Here is a 27,322-nt window from a genome sequence, read left to right on the forward strand (position 1 = left end):
GGATCTTGTTTTTTTTTTTAGTTTAGTTTTATTTTTTGATTAAATTTTTATTTCTTTAATATTTTTACTTTTTAAATTTTTTTTAGCTTTTTAAAAAACTATTTATTTTTGAGACAGAGAGAGACAGAGCAGGAGCAGGGAAGGGACTGAGAGAGAGGGAGACACAGAATCCGAAGCAGGCTCCAGGTTCTGAGCTGTCAGCACAGAGCCCGACACGGGGCTCGAACCCACAGACTACCAGATCACGACCTGAGCGGAAGTCGGACGCTTAACCGACTGAGCCACCCAGGCGCCCCAATTTATTTTATTAAATTTTTAAATTTTAATTCCAGGATAGTTAGGATACAGTGTTATATTAGTTTCAGGTGATTCAACAATTTTACACCTTAGTGTTCATCATAAGTGTACCTATTTCATCGATTTTTTTTGAAGTTTATTTATTTATTTTGAAAGAGAGAGAGAGTGCACACGCTTGAGTGGGGGGGTGGGGGGGGGGCGGGGGGCGTGCAGAGAGGGAGACAGAATCCCAAGCAGGCTCCACATGGTCAGCGCTGAAATCATGGATTTCACAAACCATGAAATCATGACCTGAGCCGAAATCAAGAGTCAGACGCTCAACCGACTGAGCCACCCAGGCGTCCCTTATCTATTTTTTAATAGCCATGATAAAATAGTGTGATTTCCACACACTCAATATGATACCATCCTCACATGCCAGAGAAAAGACAGGAAAGCTGTTGTATCAAAGGGCTTTTGCTAGATTTGGGCTTCCGGTTCACTAGTAGAAATAGAAGCTAAGATTGCTTTCAGAGAATAATTTCTTTATTTCTTTTTGCTAGAAGGAGTCCTGTGATTACAGTCTCCACAAGCTTCGTCCAGGAGTAGCTAATGATACTCCCCTGTGTATATGGCAGGGGCCACAGATATCAGAGTAAATGAGGTAATCTGAGGTGGGACTTAGTAGTGTTCTACATTCCACTTGTGTATTGATTTCATATCCTTTTTATTTTTTATTAAAAAAATTTTTTAACATTTACTCATCTTTGAGAGACAGATAGAGACAGAGCATGAGTGGGGAAGGGGCAGAGAAAGGGAGACACAGAATCCGAAGCAGGCTCCAGGCTCTGAGCTGTCAGCACAGAGCCCGACGCGGGGCTTGAACTCACGAACGGTGAGATCATGACCTGAGCGGAAGTCAGACGCTCAACTGACTGAGCCACCCAGGCACCCCTTGATTTCATATCTTTATTCAGAGATTGAAATATCTTAAATTATGTGCCTTTTGGGTCAGTCCATTTCTTTGTGAGTTACTGGAAACCACAGACCAGTTCCCCATTTCCTTACTTCCCTCAGTGACATTACCATCCCCTTAGGCATGCTAGACTGGAAAACTTTTTGTCATTTTTAGTTATTCTTGTCCTTCATTCTTCATACTTAGTAAGTAATTTGTTTGTCAGTTTTTGAGATGCCACTTATACCCATCTTGAACTGTCTGTTCTTATTGTGACAATCCTAGTGTATATAATACTTACAGTCATCTATCAGTCCATCCATCCATCCATCCATCCCTTGTAGGTTTCATAACCCTCCTGTTTTCAAAAAGACTTAAAAGACTTAATAAAGTAGAACAATGTAAAACTGGATAATTAAGATTAAAAAGAGAACAGAGAGGGCCTAAATCAATTGTCCTTACCATTGGATGCATTACAATCAATGGAAAACGTATGAAAAATGGTGATACTCAGGAGATTTGGGCTTATATTGTCTAGAGCTCCCCAGGTGATTCTAACATGAAGCCAAGGTTCAGAACCTGGGGAATCTGACATGAAAGACTAGATATTACCAGGCACCTGATATGAGTCGATTACAACTTTGGCATCCTGGCTATGGCTCCAAGAGTAGAAAGGGATGTATGCTGTGTTCAACACCCCTCATTGTCTGACAAAACATTTTCCCCCATAAGGAAGCTCTAAAAATAATATATTGTGTATGCCCTAGTAATGCAATAATAGTTACCCTTTATTTTTATAGTAATCTCTGTACCCAACGTGGGTTTCAAACTCACAACCCTGAGATCAAGAGCAGCGGGCTCTGCCGACTGAGCCAGCCAGGTGCCCCTGAGAGCTGCCCATTATTGAGTGCTTGCCAAGTGCTGAGCATTATGCCAATTAAAGGAATGAGCTGCTTTAAGTCTCACCACACATCTATGATGTGAGGGTATTATTAACATCATATTTCAGATAAGGAAACTGGGGTCTTGAGAAATTGAATACATTGCAGCTTTTGGACTTAGGCCATCTAACTGTGTGACTCTGATCCTTAACCGCTTTGCATACTGTCTCCCATGTGAATACACTGGGCAATCCCTCCAGTTAAACTTTTGCAAAAGACAGAATGGTGCTCAAATGGAGATTCTTGGAAAATGAAGGCTGAAGGAAAATAACCTAACAGAAGGTGCTGACATACTATTTTGCTTTTGGAGGGACTTACTCCAGGGAAAGACACCGGGACTTTTCAAAGGGTGGGTTGGTATCATGTCTACTGGATCCTCTCACGTTTCCTTGCAGGGGCCTTGGGGAGGTCTGGCCTTCCCCACGAGGCGAGGGCACAGAGCAGCAGCACAGGGGCTGGAGCATGTGTGCAGGACATCCCGGGATGAGACCAGCCAGCCTTAAGTCTTTTGGAACGAGGCTGAGAAGCAGGAAATGGGCGATGGCGTAAAAAGCCAACAAGGGCATCCTGCCTGAGCTGCTAGGCCTAGACAACGTGCGGAAGGTGGACTGGGCAAGAGGAAGTTCCCACGCCAAAGAGCATGTGGTTCCAGAGCCGAAGTCAAAAACATGGGTGTGCCTTTGGCTCAGGAGTGGGAGGAAGGCGCAGAAATTTCAAGAAGCGTAAAAGGTCGGTGCTGGGTCACAGGAAACTCATGAATATTTTATCTTTAAAAATGTCCAAAGTGGACCTACTTGATGTTGCTGAGTAAAGTGAGAACTGTAGGCATTACGTGACAGCCCCGAGTGGTCATTCTTGCATTACGGCATGGCAGACTAGAGATGGCTGGGGGACTGCCTTGAGTCCAGCTGGTCTCACTCTGATCTGTGCACTCCAGAATCTTCCCAATAATGGGTCTTAAACACTCTTCGGCCCATCTCAGCTCAAGAGATGTAAAAGGCACTCCATGGCTGACCTCGCTGAAACTCCCACCCAGGCTTCATTTTCTCTGTCCACGTTGGCCTCTCCACCTCCGCACGGCTTCCTATCACATTAGTCAAGCTCCTGCCTTGCTCCCCAAGTTATCGTGGCTTGGATTAAATGTCTGTTCTATGTGCATTAGTCTTGACTGCCCAATGTGATTGTACGCTCTCTGAGGGAAAGGATTTGTCTTTTAAAACTTCTCTTCTTGGGACCTCATGCTAAACATGTGGAAAACGGCCAAGGCCTGCCGCCCGACTCCAAACAGCACCTGCCACGGTGAAGTAGTTAAAAAGGGGTTTGGGATTGAGATAGTGATCATCCTGGAATCAGAAGTTATCTTCGTGTGGTTTTTTATAATGACGATGTTGATAATAAGGCCTCCTGATAACATGGTGTAGCACAGTTCAAAAGCTCCGAGTTTGAATGCCAGTTCCGTCACATATTGACTGTGTGACCCTGGGCAGGGCACTGAGAGCTACAGTTTCCTCCTTGTGAAAGAAAGGTGATCACGGGGACCTCAGAGTGGTCATGAGGATTAAGTCACACACCAAAAGGAAATGGTCTAGCACAGTAAATGGCTATAACAGGCATTCGATCCATTCAGTACAGAAAATTTAAAATCTCTATTGCTTTTTAAAAAGATGTTTATTTTGAGAGAGAGAGAGAGAGAGCATGCGCACATGAGTGGGGGAGGGGCAGGAAAGGGAGGGGAGAGAGAGGGAATCCCAAGCAGGCTCCTCAACGTCAGTACAGAGCCCGATGCAGGGCTCGATCCCACAAACCATGAGATCGTGACCCAAGCCAAAATCAAGAGTCAGACGCGTAACCGACTGAGCCACCCAGGTGCCCCTTTATCACTTTTTATTCTACTGGCTTCCTATTTTCTCCTTTCCTCAGACCAAAATGATAATTTTACCTTTCTTCAAAAGGTGTTTGAAATTAGGTATTTTCTGATAAGAAGTTGGTAGCATATTAACAAAAGATTTTTCTTTCTTTTTTGATAATTATCTGGATCATAAAAACCAATAATAAAATGAAATTACCTTTAGGTTTAGGCTGGGAATCAGGAGGAGGAGGAAGGGGAGGCTGAGAGAGAGTCCTCAGATTGCTGGTAGAAACCTGACCCGCTAACCCTGTACTGAGCACCCATCAGGAGGTCTTGGTTAGCAAAGCCTCACTTAAAGGATTCTTGCCCCGGTTAGCAAGGACGCTCTAGAGTTGGGCTATGAGTTTCCATGGCAGAGCCATAGCACTGGCTCTCCCACCCACTGGGCTTTGCTGAGGACGGTGTGGCCAAAAGAAGACCACCAGGAACGAGAGCATCAAGACTGAACTTTATTTCACCCAGCAACAGAACAGTAAAATGGCATTCTTCTCTGTAAATTGTATCCCATCTTCTTGTCCTTCCATGCAGGGCTGGTGATAGGGGTTGTTGGGGCTACTGGGCCAGGCGTGAAGGTTCTGCCCACTGGTCAAGAGACCTCACTCCCAGCTGCTGGCTCGGCCCCTGCCTCCCGAGGTCGGCCCATGTATTCGCAGGGCCTTAGATGCCTCTGTAAGTATAGTAAAACTCTGTTAATCTGCTATCATTCGGTAAAAGAAAGGTGAAGCCACCAGTTGACAAGACGAGACTTTTTCCTGACATCATCGGTTCTTTATTTAAAAGTACAGATGATATTTGAAATGAAATAAGAACTCGGAGGTTCAAATGCATCCAATGAATAGAAGTAGCAGAGACACATTCATCCGCAGTAAGCGCAGCCGTTTAAACCCCTATCTTGTCTCCCTAGGCAAAAGCATAGCAAGGCTTAGAAAATAAATGCCTCCTCGTGGTATAAGGCACTTGGAGACAATCACATTGATCATACTGTTCTCCTCTGCAAAAATCAGTACCTTCAATGTCACAGCAAAAAGATGATCTGATCATAAAGGGAGGCCAGAGAGGAATTTCCTCATAAAATTTCTGAATGAAATTTGCATCACATCTTATGATATTCCCTTGTCAATGATTAAAAAAAGGTTTTCCTTGGCAAGCCTGCCTCTATATTCCTTCTTCTGCTTTCCATCCTTATCATTAAACTCAGAGCTGCTAAAAACTAAGGATTACTCGATGTGGTCTGGACAACAAATAAACAGGCAGAAAACTCCTATTTGAAAGCCTTGTTGCAAAGGCTCCTTAATGACTAAACGGAGATTATGGGCTTACAGGAAACACTGTCACCCAGAAAGAGACTTATCAGGACAGATTTTTCATGTGGGAGTAATGTAACTAGCCCTTCTGGAAACAGAAAGTCAGTTCATCTCCTTCCGCCCTATCCTCTCTTTGGCCACGCTGGCTTTCTTTCTTGTCCCTCTTTATAACCTCTGGAGGTTTTATTATTTTTATTTTTTTCCCATTAAGAAATTCAGCATTCAGTCTCTTGACTTCCCTTATTTGCACTTGTGCTCAGGGATCAGATGCCACACTTTATTCAGAATGTCACAAATCTTTGTATGAAAATCGATGGCATGCATTTTAAGGTACACACTCGTCATCAGAAAAGCAAATTGCCACAGGCCATAAGGCACATCAGTTTGTCCGTTTTCTGTGCTAGTTAAGAAAACTTCTGAGGAAGTCCCAGAGAGGATTTAGGGTTCTGCACACAGTTTTATGTCATCCAGAGATTGGCGGTGTCCCCACTGGGAGTCTCACCCCTTCTTTCTAGGCTGTTCTGAAGCTTCATGGCTCTCAGTGCATTGTATCAAGATATTTAGACAGTGGAGGGAAGGAATGCTGACATGCTAAAGAAAGACTCATGGCTGCATAAATTAATACAAAGCATCAGAGAGATCAAAATCATGAAATTCTTTGATTTCCACAGTTGGATTCATTCCATTAACTGGCTTCCAGGGGCGTCCAGGACATTTAGGGGAGGTTTTTTCTGGAAAGTCAGGTATCAGGTTAAATGAAAGGCTATTTTTTTCTATCTGGATGTCAGGGATCCAATCATCATCAATCTCTGTGGGAGTTGGTGGTGTGTTAGACATCACAGCTGCAATGAGATCTGAGTCCTGAAAGTCAGGCAAGGTAACTGCTATACCTGGCTGGGCTAGGGGAGGGAGGGGTGTTGGCCCTTCTGTCTTCTCTTGTGTCTGTGCAGAAGAGGTAGTACTATCTTCAGAAGAACTTGCCAAATGCTCTATTCTCCAACCATTGTCCTTTTCATTGTCTTTTCTTTTATTTTTATATTTTCCATGGCCATGACCATGCTCATGGGTATGTCCATGGGCTAGGCCACGTCCCCTTTGATGTCCATGGCCAAGGCCATGTCTCCCTTGGTGTTCAAGATCATAGTCAAGTTCCTGTTGATGTCCATGACCAAGGCCATGTTGCTGTTGATGTCCATGGCCAAAGCCATGTTGCTTTTGATGTCCATGGGCAAAGCCATGTTGTTTTTGATGTCCATGGCCAAGGCCACGTCCCCTATTGTGCCTATGGCCTTGGTCATGCTCATGTTTATGGCCATGGCCAAAGCCATGTTTTATTTGCTTTCCATGACCCCAGCCATGCCCACGAGTGGGTCCTTGTTCTTTTCCTGAATCCTGCTCTTCATCTTGTACAGATGCCATGGAAGTGTGGGGTGGACTTACAGTTGTTCCTTCTTTTGTTTTCTCCACTTGTACTGATCGGAAAGGTGAAAAACCTGGAGGCCTTTTCATCAATGTGGTCTAAACAGGAAATATTAAGATGAATGCATTACTGTGAAAACCATACTATCAATGAAGACAGAAGGGACTGAATCTCGGCAACGCTATCTTGGTTTACAATGGGGCAAGTCTACCAGACTTTAAACACTATATTAATATTGAAAAGAGGATGAAATGAGTATTTTTTCCTCTTTTGATTGATTTTATAATTTGTAGGTATTGTTCTTAATAATCTAAGCTGGAGAGTTTTTTCTTCATCTGGAAAAGTTGGTGGTTGAACTACATGATCTCTAGCGTACCTTCTAAGTCTATGATTATATACGCCACAACACATTATTTATTCATCGATACTGTTTCTTTTAGCACAATTACTGTCTTTATCCTAAAAGGTCCTATGTGGGCTTTTATGAGCTGAATATCTAGGGAGTGTATATCCACAATGACTTTGTTGGACTGAAACACATTAGGACATGTTCACAAGCTTGAAATGCAGTCTTTGCATAATGTTTGTGTTAGGCTATATACGTACATACACATGGCAAAAACCTAAGTCAGAAAAAGAGTGAGAAGAGGCCGAATGCATTGAAGATACGGACTTGTGGGTTATTTCTACCTACAATTTCACTACCTGTGAGAATGTGATGGTTGGAAGCAATGTCTGGCGGTGCAAAGAGCATGGTTTTGGGTGTCACACCAGTCAGACCCTACTAGTTATCAGCATGACAGTGAATAGGGTGGGTTCTTATTTGATCTAGATTTGAATCCAAGCATCGCTGGCTTCACTTCTCCCATCTGTAAATAGGATAATAATAGCACTTGCCTCATAGAGGTGTCAGGAGGAAAATATGTGTGAGGCTCTCACTACAGAGTCTGGGACAGAGATGCACTTCATACTGTTATTATTCACCTTAGGACCTCAGCATCTTTGTAATATTTAGTATCATAACATTGACAATGGGGAAAGTCTCACTTACCTCCCAGGGATCTTTTACAAATTAAAAAAACGATGCAAACCAGTGCTTCCCAAACTTGAACATGGGTATGAATCCTATAGCGATCATGTTAAATGCAGATTTTGAGTCAGTAGATGTGGAGTGGGGCTGAGATCTGCATTTCTCCAGAGCTCCTTAGACATTAGCAGTGGGCACTGGAGAGCTGTGCCTCGTCTCAGGCTCTCCTCGAAGGTACACAGCTTGTGTCAACTCTCCCAGCAGGGTGTGCACTTTGCCAAGAGAGTACGCACTGACAATGGGATGCTGACAATGCGTGACAAGTAGTTAAGAGGGCTGCTGCTCTCATTTCTAGCCATAAAGAGATCAGCACAGAAATGTGAGAGTTCTCCCCAATTTAAGAAGATAGTTTCCCAATTCACTTAAATAATGGTTTATTTCCAACCCCCAAATAGGACTTCAGAATGAGCAACATTGACCCAAGCTGACTGTAATGAGAATCATACCTCTCCCCGTGATTGACAGTGGACAGTAGGGTAAATTTTCTTCTCCCAAGGTATCACATAAACTTCAGCTTTACAGTCTAGAATTTTCTATCCATGAAAACAGAAGTCAAAAGAGAGAACAGTGTTATTCATGAGATGCTTAAACAAGTATAACACATCAAAAAGGTTTCCAAGGAACAAGTATACAGTTGTGTTACTACTCACTCCAAATTTATTGGTATTGCAACTTTCTGTCAACTCTTCATTACTTTCCTTGGAGCACGTGGTTTCCCTGGCTGTGAACTCAATAGAAAATTTCTTTCCAGCCACCACCTGGAAGATTAGCACAAAGGAGGAGCCTGATTAATATTGTTTAATAAATCATATGTTTTTACCCTAAGGACTTTTAGGGAAGAATATTGCCATTTGAATTATATACTGACCAAATGAGAGTTGCACAGAAAAGTACAAATGTTTGACAACAAAACTTTCAATCTGTATGCATGTGAAAAATATTTGGCTAATGGCTAGTCTCATTTCCTTTTCTAATGGGGGGTGGAATCAAACTGTAATTTCTATTTTTATATTTTTCTGAGCTTTATTGTTCAACCGCTGCAAAATTCATGAATGACTCAAGGGTGCAAGTTGTAATGGAATCTAAGAAAAGTAGGAAGAAAAACTTAAACATTTTCTTTGAAAATACTGAGAAATACTGAGTTAGTACCACAATAGAAATTATGGAATTAGAAAAATTATTTGCATTTTTGAGCTTCCTTCTCTTTCTTTTTGATATTAAGAATTTGGTTTTTTTTTTTGTTTGTTTATTTATTTATGTTGAGAGAGAGGCAGTGAAAGGGAGAGAGAGAGAATCCCAAGCAGGCTCCACGCTGTCAGTGTTGAGCCCAATGCAGGGCTTGAACCCACGAACCATGAGAACATGACCTGACCCAAAACCAAGAGACAGATGTTCAACCGCCTGAGGCCACCCAGGCACCCCCAAGAATTTGTTTTAATCTCTATCAACAGCATTAGTCATTACACAATGCTGTCTTCCATTAAGCAATTTATGGCCCCAATTTTTTTTCAGTCTAGGAGAAGCACAATTTATTTACAAAATAAAATCATGTTTTTAAACCACTCTGACTTTAACCAAGTCCCAAGTGTGGCTTTTTAAGTCATTTTAAAATGTCATATCCTATACTTATTCTATTCTTGAAAAATACATGGTATAAAAATGTTTTTATTAGGTATTGAAAAGTTGGTGTGGTTTCTAGACCAAGGTATTTGGTATTTAATTCTAGTATTTAAGTGTGTGTGTGTGTGTGTGTGTGTGTGTGTGTGAGAGAGAGAGAGAGAGAGAGAGAGAGAGAGAGAGAGAGAGAGAGATTATGTAGCCATTAAGAGAATACATCATGCATATCTGTTGACCTGGAGGGATGACCCTTAGTGAAAAAAATGAAGTTATGGAGTGATAGTAGAATCCAATTTTTATAAAAGCAAATGTCAACAGCTTCCCTGTCTCCTTACACTTTGTAAAAACATGGGGAAAGCATGATGGGAGGCAGGTGAGGAAAGCAGAATTGTAGGAAGAACTAAAGCTCCTCCTCCCTCTTTCCTGCCATGGTCTTGTTGGGTAAGCATGGTTAAAATCTTAAGACGAATATAATATTTAACTTCTAAAACTCCAAGTGTATGTGTAAGTGGTGAAGAAGGTTCTAAGAGAGTGTTAGAGTCTATGCTTTGGTGGTCATTAATTTTCTTGCTCATTTCAGAGTATACTTTGATCCAATTTTTTAGCCTTAGGGTTGATCAATGTGATGTTGCCTTAGAAAGCTGACAACATATAATGCAAACCACAGTTGTAGACCCAACTTTAATCAGGGTCCAGAGGGGAGGACCTTCTGTTTGAGGGCCTCAAGGTCACATCCATATTGCCATCATCATCAAGTATCATTCTTATCAGAAGTCTTCCTGCTTAAATCCATCCTGCCCAAGTTTTGCTCTTAAAGTGGAGAACGCTATATAGCAATATAAGTTCCATATGCATTTTAAAAATTAAATTAACAAGCTAGAAAGATATAAGTAAATATTCATCAGATCTCAGGATGAGGAAGGTCTTTCCTAGGTGAAAAGCAGAGGAAGGAAACCTAAAGGAAGGAAAAAACTGTCTAAATTTGACTATACAGAAATGAAAACTGATTCTCAAAAATCACAGTAAGCAAAGTAGCAAGGCAAACTGGGAAAAATATGATGTAGGATCAATATAAAGCCCAGCGCCAAAACCAATGTGCAAAGGACGTGAATAGATATTTCAGAAAAGAAGTTAAAATGGTCATTTGTCCTGGAAAAAAAACATTTACTTCATTAGTAACCAAGGATATGCACCTTAAAAAAGCAATGCAACATCGTTTTTAATCTCCCATGTTGGCAAAGATGAAAACCAGCGATGATGCCTGGTGTTGGCCAGGTGTGGGGAACATGCAGCCTCAATTACTGCTGGTAGGAGTAGAATTCAAGACCATTAATCAGTGTCTAAATATCCAGTTGACGCGAATGTAAATTGGCAAAATTGCCAATGTTTTTGTAATTTGGCAATTTGATTCGTCTTAGACATATACATATCCCTTGACATTTCTAGGACTTTGTCAAAGGAGAAGTTCCTTAATGTGCACACACAGATCCTTGACGTATATTCGTTTGAGCAGAGGCAGGGAGGAACACTGATGGCAGCGGCAGCAGGGGTGAGGCAAAACAAACAGCATGTGACAGAAACCACAGCCATTCACATGTGAAAAATAGAGGATTTAAGAAGTTCTCAGTTTCTGAAATATGACACCAGCTTGAAATGGACATGCATTCAAACAGGACTAAACATGCAAAGCCAAGGCAAGACTAAAACCATAAAATAAATCTCTAGCAACTTGGCAGGTTGGTCATTTGGAGGTTGGCTCTTAGCAACGTCATCCTAATGATAAACTGGGTTTTAGTAAATTGGCTGCTTCCATCAAGGCTGTGCCTCGAAGATCTATGAGCAAATTCTTCTCTTTCAAGGCAAACAGCAACAAAGATTAATTTCTTACAACTAAGTTTGAAATTTTCACAACATTCCCAATTGATCTGGCAAAAGAAGGGATGTGGGATCCCTTCAATTCACAGCATTACCTGGTGGTGTTCCCTGGCATCCTTGCATACATCTAGCGCATACACGCTAGAACGTTGATGTGCTAATTTACAGAGAGAATTGTAACAACTAAGACGGCTATATATTCGTGCTTGGGAATTAGTGGTTCTCTCCCTGACAGCAGACCTCTGGCATGTAATAAAGGGCAGAGGACGGTGCTACTACGACAACATTACGAATAAGGGACATTCACAGGGAAGCGGAGATGTAAATTGCAAAGGAAAGGTGACAAACAGGAGTAGCACAGATTGATATCTTCCCCAAGTGAATTCGGTGTGGGTCACGTGCCAGTGAGACCAGGGAGAGGGTAATGACATGGGGGCGGGGGGCGGGGGGGCAGGAATAAGTGCCTGAGTAGGAGACAGATCAAAGGGTCAGGTTTGATTCACTTTAATACCATTCATTTAGGGGTTTTCTTCGGGTTATAAAAAAAAAACTAAAACAGGAAATTAGAAGGATGGAAATAAATAGCCCATTGGGCTGTCACCTAAAAACCACCACTGTGAATAGTGTGAGGCACCTGTTTCTTTTCAGCATTGTTTTCTGTACTTTAAAAAAAAATTTTTTTAATGTTTATTTTTGAGAGAGAGAGAGAGAGAGAGACAGAGTATGAGCAGGGGAGGAGCAGAGAGAGAGGGAGACACAGAATCCGAAGCAGGCTCCAGGCTCCAAGCTGTCAGCACAGAGCCTGATGCGGGGCTCAAACTCACATACCTTGAGATCATGACCTGAGCCGAAGTCGGACGCATTATCAACTGAGCCACCCAGGCGCCCCTGTTTTCTGTACTTTTTCAAAGATGAATGTGTGTTCAGTTTTATGGCTTCTTGTTTTCCACTGCATATTTTAACACGGGTCATTGCCCACACGCCAAGAGCGCCTCAGAAAGATACTTTAAGCTGCTGCTTATTTGCTCCATTTGAAGGGCATGCCAGACATATTTCATCACCTCTGTATTATTGATCATTTTGACAGTTTACCTTTTCTTTTTGGCTTTTATTGTTAAAGCTGCAGCGAATATCACTGTACATAAAGACGACTTCTAGTTTCTATTTCTAGAAATTCAATTATTAAGTCAAAAGTATGAGCTCGTTTTTAGTGATATTTCTTTCACCAGATTATAAAGATCATGTTGGCTTGCTGTAACAGTTTGGTTTTATTTTGATGACTTTTCTTTAGCTGGTATTTACAGAAGCCAGTTTTGAGGTCTACCATAGGACTCTGTTCATGAATACACTGGTCATAGGTTGCTGGAGTGGAAGGAATTTGGGATCTATTAATCCAGGCACTCAATTTTCAGATGGGGCCACAAGGGCTGAGTGAGTCTGAGTGGCTGGCTGTGGGGTTGCTGAGGACATTGGTGGTGCTGTGGTAAAGCTGGGTCTCTTAACCCCTGGACCAGGACACTCCTTTGCCTTTATTGACAGGGCATGGAAAGAGAGATGAATCCCCAGAGGGTACATTTGTAGGAGGGAAGGGTCCCCCAGGTAGGGGAGAAACGACTTGGAGGTGAGAGGGTGAAGACAGCCTGGGCAGTGACAGATGATGGGGCTGAGCCCAAGGCACAAAGTGATGCCACAGTGAGAGATGAGTCCAGAAAGGCAAAGAATGACTCTTGCTTTTCCTAGCACTGAATTTTGTTAATTATAGAATAGTTGCTAGTATTTAGAGAGCGATTGAGAGTTTGAAAAGTGACTGACATATATGTTCTTATTTGATCTTCACCCCTATCGTTTACAGAGAGAAAATGGAGAAAATGTTCTAAGTGACTCTTCCAAGATCACTCACAAAGAATGCAGCGAGGTTGGGACTTGAAATTCAAATCTCCCAAATCCTGTTCACCGTGACACTGGTTCTCAATGCAGAGCCAAGGACAGTGGTAAAATTAGTAAGCCATTCACACATCGGCTATAAGATCACTATTTTTGTAGCATAATTTACAGACCTGTACTGTTGCACTTTTCACGTGGTCAATCTTGAAATAGAACGTTCCATTATTCTCTGCATTAAGCTTTGCAGTGGAATGATTCAGAGCCACCTCCAGCTCTGGGCTGTTGACAGGTATCTCTTTGGGACAGCCAGGGCAAATACTGGGAGGCGGTTCTATAAAATCCTCTCCTGAAAAAAATCAGCTTTTAAGTCAGCGTGTCACTGAAGGAGAAGTGTATCCTACTACCTCCCCTGCACATGACCTGCAGGGTCATTTACAGAGGATCACATGACAGCCCAAGGCCCAGGAGTGAGTGGGTGGAGGTTGTCTGTCTGACCTTCACCTTACTGCCTCTCCTCTTTTCCTCTTCTCAGAGCCAAGTGTGTTTAGGGGAAACATTCAATCAGGAGACACTAGTGGCTCAATTGATATGCTGTACTTTTCCTAAGTTTTTGCATTTGTCATGGAAACTGCAAAAAGCAATGCTTAACTTAAAGGAAAGATTCTCTATGGGAAAAATGTAAGTCCTATTTTTCCGGGGAGCAGGCAGCTTCAGTCATGCTTCTCATCAGGAAATGTATACAACTATCTTCTGAGGATGAGAAAAACTGACGCTTGACATAAGAAATAAGGACTTGGCCATAATCTTGCAGTATTTCCCTTTCCCTCCATTATAACATGTAGGGGAAAAAATCTTTAATTGAAAGGCTTATTTTTACTCTGAGTGGTCAAAAATGAGATGCAGCTTTCCCCATTTACAGCACCTGATTTTAGGGACATCTTGTACAAGGAAACTGGCTGGTGTTGTACCCAGAGGCCAGCAATTTCCCCTTTTGCCACCACATTCCCTCCCGGCTACTTCCAGAGCAGTCTCCCCTATGCCTACCGCCATACTGCTGGGCAGAGATGGGCTAAGTTGTTCTCAGTAAACCTGCTGGTCATATAGACTTTGTGGCAAATGACAGACACCAAAGCACGAGTTCTGTGAAAAGACCTAGCTAGTTGTCCGGGACCAACATGCAGCATAGAGCACAAGCACGCATCAGCTCCTACCTGGATAGAGTTCACACTTCTGCGACAAAGAAGCAATCCTTAGCTGCAGATCCACGTGTGCGTGATCTGTACATTCACCGATATCCTGGTTTTTAAAAAGGACATAGGTACATAAAGTTAACACATGTTTAAGAAGCTTTAAATAAACAACTAGTATACTAAAAATAGTATATTGACTTTACAAATCATCACATAGAGAACCAAAAGAAAACACAGTCTGATCGCAAAGGGAGAATAAAAAACAATTAGTTAACAGCATCAACAATGAACAGTAGACACAAACCCACAGAAACGTGATGGGTTTCTGAGATGATAAGAATACCTAGTATAGAAATAATAACCATATAAATGAATGGATAAAATTTTCTTTTAGAAAGGCAAAGGTTTTTAGATTAAGTTAAAAACAAAATTAATGTATTGCATCTTCAAGTATAATTTCTGATCATAAAAAAAGAAAGGTTAAATATAATGAATGAGCAAAGCTATAGGAGGCAAGTATGACAAAAAAAGGAGCTAAAATATAATTAATATTGGAAAAAGTAAAATTCAAGGTAACAAAAAACCTCACAAACGTAGTAAAAAAGATTATTTTATTTTTGTAAAAGATACAGTCTGGAAGCATGGGATCAAGAAACATAAAGCAGAAAATGTATAGGAATAGAAATGGATAAAAATCATTGTGGTGGGAAAATTTAATGTACAAGTATAAACCTAAGACAGGCCAAATGGAATAAATAAATAAATAAGGTCACAGAAGACTTGAGTAACATAATAAAGATTTATTTAAATCATAATTTCACACAATACACATGATTTAAAGTGACACTTTCATAAGTATGATGCAAAATTTTTAATCGCTTCCATTCTAGGTCACAAAAACGGCTCAATAAATTTAGCAAATCAAAAACAATACAGGCCATGTTCTTTGGCCTCAGCACCAAAAAGAAAAAAAAAAAAAAACTCCCTGAAAATTAATGACGTAAATTGAAACAAATAAACAACTTGGAAATATAAACACATTTGCCTAAATAGGCAGGGTTCCTTGGATAAGGAAAAAAGTGAGAGACGAAAGAAGAAAAATGAGAATTCCACATCATATTGCCAGAGCACCATTTAGAATTACCTTGTGGCTTTATATGCTTTTGTAATTTAAAAAGGGAGATGAGAAACAAACAAAACAACTCCAAATGTAGGTGTTTCTCTCAAAAAATTCAAAAAGGAAACAATAATAAATAGGCTCAAGGAAAATAAGAAGGAGAAAACAAGATAAAGCCAGATTATAAACTTTTCAAAACTGATAAGTTAGGAAACAGAAAGCACTAGCATTAAAAAATAAATCCAGGGCACCTAAGTGGCTCAGTCAGTTAAACATCCCTCTTGATTTTGGCTCAGGTCATGACCTCATGATTTGTGAGACTGAGCCCGCACAGGGCTCCCTGCTGATAACTAGGAAGCTGCTTAGGATTCTCTCTCTCCCTCTCTCTCTCTCTCTGTCACTCCCTGCTCACTTGCTTGCTCTCTTTCCCTCTGTCTCTCAAAATAAATAAATAAACATTAAAAAAAAATCCAAAAGATCACTCTTGAGGTAAGGAAAAAAATCAAATGTATATGAAAGGCAACATAGCAAAGTATACAGAGGAGTATAAAAATAGAAGAGAATATTATAAACAAGTATATGATCATTTAAATGCCAAAGAAATACTTTCCTCAAAAACTATAAATAACCAATATTGACTTAAAAACAAGAAGAAAACTTGAATAGACCAATGACTGGAGAAGAAGGAGAGAATGCTATTCCTAGTCTAAACTTCCATTCTACTTTCCACCTCCAAATAACAGAGATGTTTTATGGATGAATAATTTCAAAAATTAAGGTATATATATTCCCATGTTATATAAACTGTCTCTGAATACAGAAAATAGTGGCAGAGGTGCTTGCCTGGCTCAGTTGGTGGAGCAGATGACTTTTGATCTCAGGGTCATGGGTTCAAGCCCCACAATGGGCATAGAGATTACTAGAATAACATAAATAAACTTAAAAAAAAAAAGAAAAGAAAACAGTGGCAAACTATTTTCATTATGTAAAACTGTAATCAAGATATTAAAACCTAAAAAAATAGAACACACATACAAACACACACCCAGAAACTGTTAAGCCACTTTCATTTGTAGATATAGATGTAGAATTTCTAAACTAGAAATAGGATCCAGAAGCATATTTAAATAATAATTAACACTAAACACATAGTGAGTTCAGTTTAAGAATCTAAAGATCGCTGTTAGGAAAGCTGTCAAAACAACATAACAGATTAAATTAGAAAAATTTAATTTCATATTTTAACATCTATTCTAAAGCTAAATTCAATACCAATTCCTTATTTAAAACCAAACCAAAACAGAACAAAACTCTTTAAAGAACAGGAATGTAAGGATGCTTCCTTAACATGACAACGAATGTCTGCCTGGAACCCACAGCAAAATAATGACAAAATTCTAGAGGCTTTCCAAATAAAATCAGGCCTAAAACATGACAGTGTGTAATCACCATTGTTTCAAAAATTATCTCTGGCTATTTGGGTCAATTCATTGAGATATAGAACAAAAAAATAAGCATCAGAAAGAAGAAAATAAAGGTATTTTTTGCATAAGATATTATTGTATGCCTGGATGAAAAGAATCAATGAGAAGCTGTTAGAGCTAATAAGAATTCAGTGAAGTTGCTGGATATAAGAAAAATAAATAAAAATTGATACAGTTGTATATATAATAACTTATTTAAAAGAGAAAAAATACAAACATAAGGATTTAATTCCTAATAGCAATAACCAACAACAAAAAACAAAATGAATCTAGGATTATCATTAGTGAGACATATTCTAGATATATATACAGACAAAAAAAAATCACTAAAAATTGTCCATGTCCCCTACAAAAAAGACAAGAGGGAAATATACTAAGATATCTTTGGATATTTGGGAATGTGTGATTCAGTGTTATTTTTTTCTATGTTTCTGCATTTTCTTAAAGTTTTTTATATATGTATATTTCCAATAAAGGAACATATATATAATGTCATATTTTTTAAAGATACAGCGAACACCACATTTACGATATCTTTTTTTTTTTAATTTTTTTTTTTAACGTTTATTTATTTTTGAGACAGAGAGAGACAGAGCGTGAACGGGGGAGGGTCAGAGAGAGGGAGACACAGAATCCGAAACAGGCTCCAGGCTCCGAGCTGTCAGCACAGAGCCGGACGCGGGGCTTGAACTCATGGACTGCGAGATCATGACCTGAGCTGAAGTCGGCCGCTTAACCGACTGAGCCACCCAGGCGCCCCCACATTTACGATATCTTAATTTTGGATGGGGTGAGGAAGCTGGAAGTAGCCCAAAGATTCTCAATTCTATCGGCATATTTAGTTTACATGAGAAGATTTTAGATCATTCTGATTCCAGGGACACACCCAGGCCAATTACATCAGAACGTCTGGGGGAATGGCCTGGGAATAGGCATTTTTTAAAGCTAGCTGAGTGATTCTAATATGCAGCATAGCCTGAGAACTACTTATGAAACCTCTTATGTGGTGCTTTTCAAGCCTTAGTATGCAAACAAATCACCTGAGGATCTTGTTAATATGCAGATTCTGATTTAGAAGGTATGGGGGTGGTTGAGATTCTACTTTTCTAACAGCTTCCCTGGTGATGCTGATGCTGCTGGTCATTGTAACACACTTTGAACAGCAAGGCCTTAAACTATACCAATGTGGGCAGAACACTTCATTTCTATTTCATGCCCTTGAGCTATACTAACACCTCTGTGAGACAGGTGTTTTTCTTCACTCTTTTAAAATTTTTATTTTAATGTTTGTTTTTGAGAGAGAAAGAGAGTGCAATGAGGGAGGGGCAGAGACAGAGAGAGAGAGTGAGAGAAAGAGAGAGTGACAGAATCTGAATCAGGCTCCAGGCTCGAGCTGTCAGCACAGAACCTGACTTGGGGCTTGAACCCACAAACTGTGAGATTATGACCTGAGCCGAAGTTGGACGCTTAACCAACTGTGTTCTTCACGCTTTTATAAATGAGGAAGTGGAGGCCCAGAGAGGCTGAACCAAAAATCTGATTGGCTTTGTGGCTCCAACTGGCCTTAGAGTGTCTCTCTGTGTTGCAAATAGAAAACTAAATTGAGGCCTTACAAATAGATTAAAGCTAGAAAGGATGTAGGCTTATGTAACCTCAAGCCGTTAACTAAATGTAACAGCAGGAGGTGTTAATGGATGCTTGAACGTCAGACTTGAATCAAACTGGCAAAGTTAAATAGTAGTGAGAACATATCTTTTTAGAAGATTACTCTCTTTTTACTGTTTTTTTTTTATTATGGTAAAATAGATACAGTGTAAAATTTGCTATTTTAACCATTTAAAAATGTACAATTCAGGGGCGCCTGGGTGGCTCAGTCAGTTGAGCGTCCAACTTCGGCCTAGGTCATGATCCTGCGTTTTGTGCGTTCGAGCCTCGCGTCGGGCTCTGTGCTGACAGCTCAGAGCCTGGAGCCTGCTTCGGATTCTGTGTCTCCCACTCTCTCTGCCCCTCCCCTACTCACGCTCCGTGTCTCTCTGTCTCTCAATAATAAATCAACGTTAAAAAAAATTTTTTTTAAATGTACAATTCAGTGGCATTAATTGCATTCAGTCGTGTGCTGCCATCACCACTGTTTCCAAAAATTTTCATCACCTCAATAAACAATTATTAAACAATAAATCCCCATTCTCCCTCCTCCAGCCTCTGATAAACTCTAATCTACTTTTTGTCTCTATGAATGTGCTTATGCTAGGTATTTCATATAAGTGGAATCATACATTTGTCCTTTTGTGTCTAGCTTATTTCACTTAGCATGATTTCAAGGTTCATCCACCTTGTAGCATGTATCAGATCTTCTTTCCTTTCTATGGCTAAACATTTTCCATTGTCTTATCCATAGATGACATTTTGTTTACCCATTCATCTGTTGACGGACCTTTGGGTTATTTCCACCTTTTGGCTATTGGGAATAATGCTACAATGAATATTGACATCCAACTAACTGTTTGAGTCCCCGTTTTCAATTCTTTTGGGGTATACGCCTAGGCGTGCAGCTGCTGGGTCATATGGTAACTCTATGTTTTTCTTTTCGAGGGACTGCTAAACTGTTTTCCACAGTGGCTGCATCATTTTGCATTCCCAGCAGGAATATGCGAAAGTTCTAATTTCTCCACAGCTGCCTCATTACTTGCTATTTTCCAATGATTAAAAATTATAACCATCCTCTGGATCTGAAGTGGCATCTCACTGTGGTTTGTATTCACATTCTTCTGATGGTGCTTATTGGCCATTTATAGGTTTTTTTTAGAGAAATATCTTAAAAATTTTTTTTTAATGTTTATTTATATTTGAGAGAGACAGAGACAGAATGCGAGTGGGCTAGGGGCAGAGAGAGAGGAAGACACAGAATCCGAAGCAGGCTCCAGTCTCCAAACTGTCAGCACAGAGCCCAACGTGGGGCTCAAACCCACGAACTGTGAAATCGTGACCTGAGCCGAAGTCAGACACTCAATCGACTGAGCCACCCAGGTGCCCCGAGTAATATCTTTTTAATCCCTTTGCCTGTTTTTAAATTGGGTTGTCTTTTTGTTGTTACATTGTAGGGGTTTTTAATATAGTCTTCATCCTAACCCCTTATCAGATAAGTGATTTGCAAATTTTTTCTCCCACTCTGGGAATTTTCCAATTATGAAATTAGTATATGCTTCAACAGAAACATTGAGAAGGACTGAAGAGTTCCAAAAAGTATGAAGAATCAGAAAAAAACACCTATATTCCCACCTGAAGGTTAATGATATTTTATATTTTGGCATATTTGTTTCTCATCACTATTGATACTTATGTTTACACGTTTGAATGAATCTGTCTATATAGTTCTTTACCTTATTTTTTTTACTTAACATATTATAGCCATTTCACTAAGTCACTAAAAACTTGAAACAGAATCTTAATGTCCACACATATTCCACTATATGGATATACTACTATAATTTACTTAACCATTCCCTACTGCTGAAGATATGTTACTTCCAATGTTTTTCTATTAATAATAAGGCTGAAATTAACACCTTGCTGTCTGGATTCCTCATTTTCTTCCCATAGTTTAGAAGCCTAAAAGTCAAGTTACTGGATTTAAGTCATCCATTGCTTAAAGCAGTCTTTGGCTAAAATGCCAATATCCTTGGGGAGGTCTTCATGCCTTAGCTATCTCTTTTTTTTAATATATATATATTTTTAACGTTTATTTTTGAGACAGAGACAGAGCATGAACGGGGGAGGGGCAGAGAGAGAGGGAGACACAGAATCGGAAGCAGACTTAGCTATCTCAACATGTGCTAATGACGATTACCTTGAGATGCTCTCTTTCAACATAATTTTGGTTCAGACCAAAAGATATCATCTCAGAAAGGGTCCATAAGGGATGGAGACTCGGGATGTGTTTGTTAGAGATCAGAGCAGGGGAGAAAGGGTGAGAAAACAAGCAGAGACAAGTTGAAAATGAGGGACTGTTCTGGGTAGAGCTTGGAGTCAGGACATTGAGCACATGGGGAAGAAAAGAAGATAGGAAAGTGAAGGCGTGAAAAGACAAACTTGATCATGGCATTATTTTGTCTCAGGCTCTTCCTACTCCCCACTTATATCTGTAAGGGCTATTGCTAGATGTGCAGATTCTCTGACTGGGTAGGTAAGGCAGCCTGACCAGTACTGAGAGCTTCGGAATCCCCAAGGGAATGTGAACCGGTGAATGTCACCTAACATTTTAGTGACTAAGTCTTCCCACACAGCTGAGACTTTCCACGCTTGGAAATACTGGACACAAAATGCTAAGAACTTTATAATTAGATTTTTGCCTACTTACACCATTCAAAAGGGACTTGCAGTCTGGAGTTAAGAACAGAAAATGTTCCTTGGAGCAATTCGTCTGCACAATTGAGTAAGTAATTTCATAATTCCATCCAGCCACCACCTGAAACAGTTTTGGACTGAATATTTAAAAGGCACTTTAAACATCACTCACAGTGTTATGACGAGTGTAGGCTCTGCCTGGCTCAAAAATATGAACGATGATTATTACCAGGCAGAAGGCATTTCTGAATAAATATTGAGCGCTTTATGACTCTCACTCCCTCCCCACGTGCACGCACGCACATATGCACATGCACGCACCACACTCCTACACATCAAACAACCAAATGCAATCTACACGCGGAGGTACTGTATTTCCTTAAGTAAGACCTAGCAGTATTTCCTCAGCTAGGCGGCAGGAGGAAAGTCTTCCACTGAATTTGTGAAATATGCATAATGCTGTTCTAGATGGATGAAGCAAACTCTGGAACTTGGGTGACTTTGACCAGTAGGTCCTCAGGTTCCCAGACTGCCAGGCAATGAGATTTCTCCTGCTTTATCTGGGCCCCGTTGCACCCTGATAGCTGGCTATGGACATAACTGAGCAAAACACATGTCTTGCATGAAAGCAAATTGGAAGGTCGATTAAAAGCAGGGAATGTTACCGACCAAAGTGAGTCCTTCGTAATTAGAGGCTGAAATGCAAGGGAGCCAGTCGACCGTCACTAAAGGCTTAACGAATGGAGGCAACAAAAAGACCAGAGTTACAAGTATTTACTTTTTTTCCTGATGGTACGGAACCTATGATTTAGAGGGTACCCAGAAAGCTGGGCCATCTTTTTAGATACAATTTAATTTTTGGAGCCAAGTCTGCCTCATGGTAGTGACGTATTAATAAAGTTTTCTTAAGACCCTAAGGACAGAATGGCTTTTCCATTGCACTGTCTCTACAAAGAACATGTAATACTGACTACCGTGTGGAATGAAAAATTAAAGAACAAACCTGTCTGTGGGCCCTCTTGACTTCTCTAAGAGCAAAGAGGTGGGAATGACCGGTGTGGTTGTTAAAATGTTGAATGGCGTGTCTGAGAACGGGCTCCAGGTCAAGGCTCGCAGTCGATATGGGGTGCACACAGCCAAGGCAGTCATACTGGCTTGTCACCACAGGACCCTCAGCTTGACACAGAGCAGGCAAAAGGGCAGCATTAATGACTGAAACCTTCGTTCACATATGCTGCCCTAAATAAGATAACTTAGAAGGCCCTGGTAAACTTTCCAGTAAATCCTAGTATACATTAAAGAAAGAGAAGGCAAGGGGCGCCTGGGTGGCTTAGTTGGTGAAGCAACTGGTTTTCGATTTCAGCTCAGGTCACGATCTCACATTTCGTAGGACTGAGCCTTGCGCTGGGCTCTGTGCTGGCAGCACAGGCCCTGTTTGGTATTCTTTCTCTCTACCCTTCCCCTGCTCTCTCTTCCTCTCTCTCTCTCAAAATAAATAAATAAAGTTAAAAAGAAAAGTGAGGGGCGCCTGGGTGGCTCAGTCAGTTAAGCATCTGACTTTGGCTCGGGTCATGATCTTACAGTTAGTGGGTTCAAGACCCGGGTCGGGCTCTGTGCTGACAGCTCAGAGCCTAGAGCCTGCTTCAGATTCTGTGTCTCCGTCTCTCTCTGTTCCTCCCTCACTCATGCTCTGCCTCTCTCTGTCTCTCAAAAAAATAAATAAATAAATGTTAAAAAAAAAAGTGAGAATGCAAGACCGCTTTTTAGCCAGAGAGATAAACCTATATTATTTACTTAGGAACATCTTACATGCATACTATTGGGCACTTATTTTAAATTTATTTAAAAGTAATTTAAAAAAAAATTTTTTTTAACGTTTTTTATTTATTTTTGAGACAGAGAGAGACAAAGCATGAACGGGGGAGGGGCAGAGAGAGAGGGAGACACAGAATCGGAAGCAGGCTCCAGGCTCTGAGCCATCAGCCCAGAGCCCGACGCGGGGCTCGAACTCACGGACCGTGAGATCGTGACCTGAGCCAAAGTCGGATGCTTAACCGACTGAGCCACCCAGGTGCCCCTATTTAAAAGTAATTTTAAATCATAGAAGTAACATGAATTTAGTGGCGCCTGGATGGCTCAGTCATTTGAGCATCTGACTCTTAGTTAAGGGCTCAGATAATGATCTCAGTTTGTGGGTTTGAGCCCCACGTCAGGCTTCTGCTTGTGCAGAGCCTGCTTGGGATTCGCCCTTGCTCTCTGCCCCTCCCCCTCTCCATCTCCATCTCCATCTCTCTCTCCCTCTCCCTCTCTCTCAAAAATAAATAAATAAACATTTTTTAAAAGGGTGACATGAGGGGCGCCTGGGTGGCTCAGTTGGTTAAGTGTCCGACTTCAGCTCAGGTCATGATCTCACGGTTTGTGAGTTCGAGCCCTGTGTCGGGTTCTGTGCTGACAGCTCGGAGCCTGGAGCCTGCTTCAGATTCTGTGTCTCCTTCTCTCTCTGCCCCTCCCCAACTTGTGCTCTGTCTCTCTATGTCTCTCAAAAAATACATAAATGTAAAAAAAAAATAATAAAATAAAAGAGTGACATGAATTTATACTCTTATAAAAAGTAAAACATTACAGATACATCTTATTTATTTATTTTTTTAGAATTAATTACAACTCCTTGAAGCCTGGCTCAGGGTATATAATACATTTTGTATCAACTCAATGCAAAAAAGGTGTTTTGCACCTGTTGTCAAGTGCCAGGTGCGGAGCTAGGCACCGTGAGTACGTTGATTCGTTAGTAATGGTCACTGCTGTGAAAGAGTTGGGCAAAGTTGAGTGAGAGAGTCAGAACTGCAGATGGGCCATGTCAATATAATTTGGCAACAACTTGGAAAGTCAGGAGCCCAGACTGAGCTCAAGTAAAACTTTCCTGAGGAGAACAGGCCCGAGCCAAGAGGGGCCAAGGTCAACCGGGTAGGGGCACCTGGGCGGCTCAATCGGTTAAGCGTCCAACTCTCGATTTCAGCTCAGGTCATGATCTTGTGGTTTGTTGGATTGAGCCCCCACATCAGCCTCCACACTGACAGTGCAGAGCCTCCTTGGGATTTTCTCTCCCTCTCTCTCTGCCTCTTCCCTGCTTGTGCACATTCTCTCTCTCAAAATAAATAAATAAACTAAAAAAAAAAAAAAAAAAAAAAAAAAGATCAACCAGGCAACATGAGCAATAAAGCCTGAGAAGGAAGGATAGCTCCCAAGAAAGCAAGTTGAGTCAGGGACAGCAGAGTGGGACATGGTGTATATACATTTTGCCAGGGCTTAAAGCAGGAGGGCAGGGGAGTGGGGGCCTATGGAGGTCAGAACAGTCAGTGGAGAGTCCTCTGCTACTGGGCCCAAGCCCCACCTTGGAGGCCAAGGATTACTAACCATATTCCCAGTCCCCTGGGCTCCCTCGTGAGCCTGATGAAAAACCCGGCCCCTCGGCAGGAAAATGCGCGTACTCACAATGCTCTCCACGTAATTTCAGGGTATTCACAGACCCTCTAAATTTGGTTAAGCATGGTCTGCTGTGAGAATGGGGAACCACTGAGGGGATTGTAATAAACCAATGTAACATGTTAAAAAAGAAGTACTTTTGTATTAAATTACAAAGTAGTGTTCCTAACAGATAGCCCTAACCCATGGGTTAGTAGAAGCTCCCACTGTAGAAAGGGGAAGAGCCATGGGGCTGTCCTAGGCCCCTTCACCCAGTGGGCTCTCCCTGCCCAAGCGAGTGCCATCAGAACAGAATCAGGAGGCCAGGTGGGCGGTGTTCTACAGCCCGTCCTCCATCGTTAGCAGGTGGACACAACCGTCCCTGCAACTGTTTCTTGGTCTCTCTGGAAGTGTGTGTGTCCCAATAAAGACTTCCCCGCTGAGTAGTCATGGCGACCCCCAGTTATGGTGACAGTGGTGGGCAAGTTAGAAAACTGGAATACAGGGGAAAGGGGCGAGAACTAGTGATGGAAGAAGAAAGAACAATGAACAAGAGGCAGAAGGAGATGGAGAAGAGAGGAGGCGGGTCGGCCTCCTCTGGGGCAGCTGTGACTGGGGGTGGGGAGGGGAGACTAATGGGGGGCTGGAGAGAGGTGGAGTCTCTTCTGTGTCCCAGTGATTTTCCACCCTGCCCCAACATTTCTAGAGAGAGGTTTTTAAAATTAAAAGAAAGATTGTGACTTTTGATTCTGAAACACATCTGGTTACAAAGGTTTCAGATGAGGGATGTGGACCGAGAAGTACATTCTGAATGTTTGGCTAAGCTTTGCCGCTCACTATATACAATTGCCGTGTACTGGATGATAAAGTTTGCTTACAAGAGAAAGTGTTTTTTTGTTTTTTTTGTTTTTTGGGTTTTTTTTGTTTTTTGAGAGAGTGAGAGGGAGAGAGAGAAAGAGCAGGGGAGGGCGAGAGACAGAGATAGAGAATTTTGAAACAGGTTCCCTGCTCAGTGCAGAGCCCAACAGGGGGCTCGATCTCACAACCCTGGGATCATGACCTGAGTCAAAATCAAGAATTGGCCGCTCAACTTACTGAGCCAACCAGATGCTCCGAGATAAAGTCCTTAAACTGCGTAATCAAAACCTACTCCAAACAAACAAGCAAAAAAAGATTTTAATTACTTGTATGTTCTTTTCTGCTTTTGGACTGGTTTTCTTTGAAAGCAACTTCTTGTAAGAACTGGATATGGAAGAGGAAAGCCAAGAAGGTGAAGAACTCAGAAAGATTCCTGGCCAAGTTTGACCTCAAAGCCCATGTTTTTCTCCCTCCCTCTTTGCCCATAATTGAAGGCAGCCCTTGTGCCTTCTCAGCCCTTCTCAGAGCCTTTGCACACAGAGGATACAATGCTGCAGTCGGGAGGGGAGTCGGGATGTGCTGAGGGGATGACTGGCCTGATCCTGGCCCTGACCTTGGACTCTGCAGCTCCCTGGCCCCGCCCCACCCCCAAGGCTGCCACCATCCACCAGGAGGGGGCTTCTTCTAGGCTGTGCTCCTGGCACCACACTGACAGGGTTCATTTCCTCCCCGGCTAGCACCCCCCAGGTAGAGCCAGCTACCTGGAGTAATCTGGCAGGTCTGCGTAGCCACGGAGAATTTTGTATTCCCTCTCTTCCCGACGGTTGCGGAGCATTCTCCTGTGGCCTAAAAAGAAAAGAAAAAGAAAGAGAGAGAGAGAGAGAGAGACCATTTATCTTCATCTTTCAAATGGAGAAGTACACCTAGTACTATGGCTCAATATGACTTTCCCTTTTTTTTGAAACTTGCCCCCAAAAATTTTCTAACGAGTTTTGAGGCACCAGAAGGAGAGCTTTTGTAGCCTAACGATTATTTATTTATTTATTTTTACAAGCCACTGAAATCACGAGACGTTGGAGGAGAGGCAGGATAAAGGCAAGGTTTTGAAGTACGTTTCCTTTTCACCAAAATGTATGCAGTGCCTTAGAACCAGCCTAAGCTCTCCTCTTGATTTCCCTTTCAATTTCAGCGTTGAAATGATGTGCAGGACGCCAGTGTTGTGACATGAAGGGGTGAATCCTGGGACTGTGGAGAGAACGGCTTGCTTCTGGGCACTGTCCGTACTCCCCCGTCATTAAGGTCAAGCGATCAAGCCGTGCTGTGCCAGGCACTTCGGCATTTGGTGAAGATAGCCATGGCTATTAAAGAAGGTTCTTTGCATACTGTATCTCATTTCATGCTCCAACAACCTGATGCAGGCAATGCTAGCTGCCCTTTACGAGGCAGCACACCAGTTCTGAGCGGTCAGCTAGTTGGACGCAGAGGAGGATTTACACTCAGGCAGATGCAAGTAAAGCACCCGTGATCTCCCCTCACCAACCCTTGATCTTGGCCCAAATGTTGATCTGTTGTGTCTTTGGGGACTGGCCCGCTGTCCTA

At 41.6% G+C, this 27,322-nt stretch overlaps 1 protein-coding gene across 2 annotated transcripts in view; it reads right to left on the reverse strand.

Annotated features, from left to right (window-relative positions):
- Positions 1-4,517: 4,517 nt before the first annotated feature.
- The window catches only part of KNG1 (kininogen 1), a 28,326-nt gene continuing 5,521 nt past the window's right edge, over positions 4,518-27,322 (reverse strand). The window contains exons 3-11 of one of the 2 annotated variants that reach the window (XM_019463448.2): positions 26,485-26,569; positions 22,407-22,579; positions 21,417-21,524; positions 14,480-14,564; positions 13,442-13,614; positions 8,543-8,650; positions 8,339-8,425; positions 6,826-6,903; positions 4,518-4,748 (exon numbers count right to left, since the gene is read on the reverse strand). In XM_019463448.2, coding sequence (XP_019318993.1) covers positions 4,668-4,748; positions 6,826-6,903; positions 8,339-8,425; positions 8,543-8,650; positions 13,442-13,614; positions 14,480-14,564; positions 21,417-21,524; positions 22,407-22,579; positions 26,485-26,569 — 978 coding nt within the window. In that variant the 3' untranslated portion in view covers positions 4,518-4,667. The remainder of the gene's footprint in view (positions 4,749-6,825; positions 6,904-8,338; positions 8,426-8,542; positions 8,651-13,441; positions 13,615-14,479; positions 14,565-21,416; positions 21,525-22,406; positions 22,580-26,484; positions 26,570-27,322) is intronic. The other variant, XM_053903555.1, reaches the window with a different exon arrangement.

Source organism: Panthera pardus, unplaced genomic scaffold (genome assembly GCF_024362965.1).
Source record: "Panthera pardus isolate Hobbes unplaced genomic scaffold, ASM2436296v1 HiC_scaffold_16, whole genome shotgun sequence".
In the NCBI taxonomy this organism is placed as follows: Eukaryota; Metazoa; Chordata; class Mammalia; order Carnivora; family Felidae; genus Panthera; species Panthera pardus.